The 6954-nt window shown below is 45.4% G+C and overlaps 1 protein-coding gene across 3 annotated transcripts in view; it reads left to right on the top strand.

Moving 5' to 3' along the window:
* Positions 1-4354, top strand: part of Emc2 (ER membrane protein complex subunit 2) — a 28755-nt gene extending 24401 nt beyond the window's left edge. For 2 of the 3 annotated variants that reach the window (XM_005381969.2, XM_005381971.2), the window contains one exon: positions 3601-4354. In XM_005381969.2, coding sequence (XP_005382026.1) covers positions 3601-3687 — 87 coding nt within the window. In that variant the 3' untranslated portion in view covers positions 3688-4354. The remainder of the gene's footprint in view (positions 1-3600) is intronic. The other variant, XM_005381970.2, reaches the window with a different exon arrangement.
* Positions 4355-6954: the final 2600 nt, after the last annotated feature.

Raw genomic sequence — 6954 nt, forward strand, 5'->3', positions numbered from 1 at the left:
GAGCACGCCTCGTGCGCCTCAGGCTCTGAGTGTCACGCAGTCACCGCGGTGGTACCCAGAGACCTCTGTCCGTCTTAACGGGATAGGATGTGCAGGAGTTTTCTTGTTAGTTCCTCACCGAGCCTCGGGTGCCACCCCGGAAGATAACGCACTTCTCGCGGTCCTTTTAGGTTTCAGTATAGCAGCTTCCAGTGCTCCTTACCTGGGAATCTCCTCTTATATAAAATTTAATTTTACCTTGACACCAGTAGCAGAGTTTAAATAAATTCCTTGGGCCTTTGAAACTTTCATATTCTGTGCTTTCTCTGCGGAGGCCCTGTGTATTCTGTGAATCCAAGTCCGTAAGAGTTTTCACCCATTAGCTCTTGCTGACTTACTTGCTCAGAGCTGTCTCCCCCGGTGAGCAGTAGACGGGAGTTCTGTGGAGAGTCGCTGCTGGCCTGGCCCGGCTCATTCCCATTCAGCGCGAGCCGCCCAGTGGCCTCCGTGCACAGCCAGCAGCGTGTCGCCTGGAGAGGCTGTGCCTGCCTGTGTCTCCCGCCCGGGGCTGCCGTGGGCTCGCTTGCCTGCGCTCCGGGTTTCAGAGCGGCGGCAGGCCAACTCCGGTGTGCTTGAGCTGCTGATGGTGTCGCACCTCGCTAAGACGGCACACAGTGAGCCCGACCCGCGGCACCTCGGGCGGGGGGAGGAAGCTGCGGCCCTGGGCTCTTCACGACCCTGTTGCCCAGCTTTCAGTCCCACCCTTTTGCTTAGTTCTGTGGTCCTTTTATCCCCTCGAGTGTGGCCCGGCGCACCTATTTCCAGCGTGCGCTTCATCAGCGTGCGCACCGTCCTTTCACCGCCACGGCCGGGCCCCAGCGCTCCTTCGCACCCAGCCTCACGGCCACACAGCAGGCTGATGCGCTTTCATCGCCCAGAATTAGCCTCGCCTGCACTAGAGCTTCCTGTAATTGAGGTCACAGGTCATGCACTCACTCTTGTGTCTGACTTCTTCGTTCCTTAAGATTTAGCCCTCTGGCGTTCCATTTCACTTATCCTATTACTTTGTCCATATCCCACAAATTGTGTAAAATAAGTTTTAGCCCTTTATACAATAGAGCCCCGTTTCTACAATGGATGAATCGTTGATCTCTGAATTGGATAAGCAATTTTTTGTTTTTTAGTTTTTGTGTTTTTTATGATGAATTTTCTTATTGACTATGAAAAAAGAGTTTACTCAAATATAACTGTAAGAAAAAAATACAAAATTTATGAATAATGTGGAAAAGTATAACTTTCAAAGATTGACATTTTTATTATTAGATAAATCTCTGGGATCTTACTGAGAACTGAGGGACTCAAATCTAGATGTTTAAACCAGAATAAAGTACACAATAAATGTTTGTTATTGTAGTGTGTTTCTAGATATTTAAAAGTGAGGGCAAATAGGGTGTACGAATTGCTTCGCTTTCTTTGCACTTAATGAAAACAGAATATGACTGCTACTTGTGCTTCAGGGAGGTCACTGGTCTAGCGTGTTCAGAAGAGGCGTCCACATTTGATCAATGCTAATGAAAAGTTTAATGTGAACCTACTAATGATAATCTTTCAAATAAATGTTTCTTCGGTGTACTGCTAAACTCGTCTGTGCTGGTGATCCAGATGTTATTTATGATTGCAGAGGTGACTCTGTTACTGTCCTTTTGGGAAACAGAGAGTTAAATCAGGATTTGAGGAAAAATACTATTCCAGCTTAATCATTTAAATTGCCATATAATTCTGGAAGAGACAAAATAATTGCATGTCAGGCACAATTTGAAGTGATAGCTTCATTTTTCCAACTTTCTTTTATTCTGACACAAATAAGTTACTTCATTTATTCTAAATTGCAGTAGTTGTCAGTAGTGTTGACACTATCTTAGGTGATTTTTAAAAGTTTTGCTAATTCTTGATAATAACACTTATGATTATGTTTTAAGTACAAACAGAAATGCTATGTATTAAAATTTAGGTTAGGACTTTAGCTTTACAAAATGTTGAAATTTTCTCTTTGCTGTTTAAAACATTTGTGATAAATGTTACTGTTCAGAGTTCTGTGTTGTATCCCCCCGGGGCATCAGAGTGTGTTGCCGAAGTTGGTCCTCTAAGTGTCTGACCAGACCCTCCCATTTACTTGGGAAGGCAGTGGTAAAAAAAGGCTTTCTGTTCTGTGTAAATCCTTGGAAAGTGAGTTTATTAACTAGATAACAGAAGAAGCATGCCTCACACCCTCAGATTCATTTACCAAGGGAAATAATTCCTGTTAAAAGCAGTGTTTTAAATGTGCTGCTGTGACCGTGTTCTGTAATTGTGACTTACTTTTAACATTTCATTCTTTTAGTGGTGCTGGATGAAAGGCAAAGCAATCTCGGTTTTTACAGGCTTTTCTCTCTCCCTGGCATTTGTTTTAAAAAACCCCTGTATTTGCTCTGTCAAATAAAGCTTCAGCCACAGAAGTTGATGTTGAGGAAGCAGAGAAATTAAAACGTTAAGCTGTAGCTGCGAGGGTCAGAGGCCGGTCACCGGCGCCCGAAGCCAGGCGTCTGTGTTACCTGCGCTGGATCACTTCATCTTTCTGAGCAGGTCAAGAGAAGTTTGCCAAGTTAGTTTCACTGCAGAAGAGAGGAGGCCCTCCATAAATCATGTATTAAGTACCCGAGACTGCGCTGCTGTTTGGAAGAATGATCAGGCACTTAGAATATGTTAATTGGACAATACTGCGTGTTGCTAATACCACATTTTAATTAGTCCAGGTAAAACAGGCAATATGTGTGTAATAAACTTTGCTCCGCTCACACAGAGAATGCTTATTTATCTGGTAATTGTGTGGTGTTAAGTCAGACTGATAAATGGCGGGGTTGTCTGGCGGGTGAGAAACCCATTTTGAAATCAGCAGGGGCCCCGGACGGTGTCGCATGTACAGTAAATCAGATTCCATATGCGGGTGGAATCCACAAACAGATGGTACTTGGCGCCTTATGTTTTGTTTTCTTATAAGTTAGTTTTATAGTGTAAATTGCAACTTAATAAAGTAGAAATGGGTATTCTAAAGCATTTTACATCATTTTAATATGTAGTATAGAGCAAAAACACCATACCATTTAACTAGTAAATGCAAAGTCAAAAATGAGACCTACTTTAAATAATTTTTGAGAATACTTGCAACCTTAAAATGTTTTAAAAAATGTACTTTTACTTATATATTATCTTTGTTTGAAACTCTGAAAAATCTGTTTAGAGGGGGGACAAATAGAAATAAGCCCTATTCCTACATAAATGTATATGTACTAAATTCCATTGTTAACTGAGTACTTTTATTTCATAAATGTTTTGGCATCTGAGATTAGCTTTAGAGTCAGAATATGATGTTATAAGCTACCATATTACTTAAACATTCAGGCTGATGAAGAGTACACAGATATTTTTACACTTCAGCTGAGAGGAAACCTACTGAAGAATGTACTTGACTTTATGCTAGTGCTAAAATACTTAATGTTAACTTTCTTCAGCAGTGTGGAAGTAAGGTTCTGATCTTTAACCTGCCACTGGAACTGAACCTAATTGAGCACTTTTTAAAATTAGTTTGCAGGTCGGAGTAAGAAGGAAACCAAATACTCTCTGAAGGCGGTTGAAGACATGTTGGAAACTTTGCAGATCACCCAGTCTTAGGCGTCACAGACTTCGACATCAGTGTCACAGCTGCGCAGCGGAACTTCCTGACCTGTGACTTATTTACTAAATGCCAAGTGCTATTTATACTCTAATTTCTGTGAAGATGGCGGTTGTAAAGAATGTGTTTATATAAACCTAAAATGCCTTTTACTGCTAAGCAAGAAGTTGGGGGACTCTGAGGAAGATATGAGACCTACGATTGTACACTTGTCTCTTCATAACGCAGAAAATCGTAACTGCTCTCCACCTTGTTCAATAAACCACTGATTTCCTGAACCTGCGCGTAGAGATTTAAGCTTCTTTTCTGTTATAACCGGTACCTTGCTTGTGAGTTCGGTTTTCAGTTTCGCTCTGCCTGAGGGCGGGGCACACGGCCAGGTAACTTGCAGGAACAAATCATTTTGACTTTGCTTAAAGTGTCGGGTGGGTTTTCTGTGCATCGCAGTGGGCCGTTGCAATTGTTTGTATCTGCTGTATTGTGATAAATCTTGCCAAAAATGAGTCATTGTCCAAAGTTCAGTTTGAGAAATTTTTGTTTTGATGTAAAGATGTTCATCTATAAAATACCTTAAGACTAATATGTGCTGTAACACTTAACATCCCCACAAGTTACGTTTGTTGCAATTTAACTGTAAATTACATAAAATGATATTTAAGAATGGGAGTAGTGTGTGAGTTCTGTTTAGTTTTGGAAATAATGAGAAAGTGTAAACTATTTTTAGAAAAAAATTACAATTCTCAAAATCCTTTCACTTCTTAGTTATAAATACAATTTCTTACTCCTTATAATCAACTTAATAAAGTACTTTCTTAATACCTAATAAAATACTTTCAAGGGTATTTTGCATGTTTCGGTAAGCTAGAAAGACTGAAAAACACTTAGCACATCAGTTTTTAAAAAGGTCTTTGTTCACGCAGGACCGGTGTGTACTGTTAACGTCACATGTGAGTCTAACCTTGTTTGTAGCAAGCATGGGCAGCAGCTCCTGCAGGCCCTCCTGGCTGGACCGGCAAGCAGGGCTTGTGAGAAGCGGGCTGCCTGGAGTGTCCGGGAGGAAGCCTGTTGCAGGGTCGCGTGTGGGCTCGGCTCACGCGGGCACGGTTCTCAGCCTTGGTGCAGCGTTCTCGCCGAGCCTGGGCGGTGTTCCTTCCCGCGCCCCGCCGTGAGCACTGAGCCGCTGTGAGCGCCGAGCGGCCGTGGGTGCTGGGTGGGCGTGGCGGCTCCTCCGTGCGTGTCTCCTGCGTGAGGGTTCTCCTTCCCGCCCGGCTGCATCAGCCCGGACCCCATTGTGCGCGCGAAGCCGGCGGCCCGGTGGTCAGCGCTGGCAGCCGTTTCACACTTGGGTTGGCCGCGGGATGCCAGTATTGCACACCGCCCCTGCCTGCCCCGTCTGACCCCCTCACAGCTTCCTGAGATCTGCACTTAGCAGCGGTGCTTGTGTTTCTGGCTAACGGAGTGCCTCGTCTGGTCCTCCGCCTTGTTTTCGCTTTAGTTTTCTGATAAATGGAATTTTACATAACTTCTTTCAGATCTTGTACTTGCTGGTACATTGCTCATAGTAATAATTATAAAAATCAGCTTCTGTAGAGAACCCCATTGCAGCAGAGAATGCCTGCATGACTGCTGTTAGCTGCTGCTTCTTTCGAAATAGTACCCTAACTTCGTTCAGAGAGTGGGCAGATCCCCTTTCCTCAGAGAGACCAGAATGTTGCTCCATCTTGAACTGACGTGGACAGAACTGCCTCAGGTCAGTCTTGAGTGGAGAGCACAGCTTTGCAGCGGGGGAAGCTGTGTGCGCGGCCCGTGGCGGCTGCCGTCCCCGTCAGCCACACAGCACTGAGATGCTCTTGCGCTCCTGGTGCACCTGGCAGTTGCATTCTTGCGTTTTCAGTTCCGGCGGCTGTGGATGTATGTGTCTGTGCTGTGGACTCCATCGGCCTGAGCTGTGGAACCTGCCGAGCTCAGCAGTGATCTGACGCCTGCCAGGAGACACAGCCTTTGTGTCACAGCTGAAGCCTGGCTAGATGGCTGCTTCACTGCGTTTTCCGTGCTTTGCCAGCACGATACCGACGGGTACTGCCACCCTTTCACAAGCCAGGAAGCCGCAGGTGTGTGATGAGAGTAGCGTTTCGGAGGCGGAACCGCATGTGAGGTTGAGTGGGGCTGTTGGGTGTGCTCTGCTTAGATGCCCCAAGGAAGGCCAGGGTCAGAGCTGTCAGAGCTGCTCTTCAGCACCGCACTTGTTCCAGTTTCAACCGTGCATTTCTCTCACTGATGTATCCGCCACTCGCATTTCTTTTAAGTAGGTAGAACTTCCAGATCAGGAATGCTCTTCCAGAATATAGTCGTCTGAGGCAAATGTACAGTTACAGCGGAAGAAGGAGTATTGCAGTTCATCCTCTAGCATTCTGAGCCCACAGAGGTGAAAAAGCCCTGTTGACATAGCTTTCGTCTTAATGTAGTGTTTGGATTTAGGGGCAGCGGAAGAAATGGAAAAAGAGAAACAGACCAGTGTCTCGTGGTGCTGAAGGTGTGTGCCTCGACCTTGATTGGCAAATGTTTGAGAGAACCCTTGGAGACGGCAGCCCCTCCACCCCTGCAGTGCCTCAGAGTTGGCGAGGTGGCTCTGGAGCAGCCAGGTGTCGCCCTGTGGAAAGGGCTGAGGCCTGGGTGGGACCCAGCAGCCTGGGACAGCGGGGGTGGACTAGAGGCCCTGATGCTAGGCCTTGAGATGCGTTTGCCCCTCTACTTCTTGGGGTGACAGTGAATGGAAGCTGGGTGCACCCGAGGGTCATCGTTTGCTAGGAGACAGGGATTAGAATGTGCTGACTGGAAAACAGGCTTTGAATAGTAGTAACAAATTTAATTTGAAGTGAATTTAAGGTAGCTCCTTAAAATGTTAACGTGTTAAAAGTCAGTAGGAGAACTCCCAGAGTAGCTGGGACCGCTTTCCGCCTCTTTGACCTGCAGACATCAGCGTGCTGTCTCCCTCCTGGACAGGAGGCCTCTTGTTGGGGCCTGCTTCTGCGGAGAGGTCGTGTTCACGCCTTCCTTCCGCAAACATGCTTTCATTCCATATAGAACAAAGCCTTCCTTTTTATTTAGTATGATTGTGATTACGATGGTGATTATTATCATTATTACTCTTATTAGCATTCTGAGGATTGAACCCAGGGCCTTTACTCTGAACTATATCCTCAGCCCCACTCCTTTAACTTCATTTTGAGACAGCATCTTGCTAAGTTGTTGACTTTCCCTGGCTG

This window comes from Chinchilla lanigera, unplaced genomic scaffold (genome assembly GCF_000276665.1).
Source record: "Chinchilla lanigera isolate Chin_1 unplaced genomic scaffold, ChiLan1.0 scaffold00016, whole genome shotgun sequence".
Lineage (NCBI taxonomy): Eukaryota > Metazoa > Chordata > Mammalia > Rodentia > Chinchillidae > Chinchilla > Chinchilla lanigera.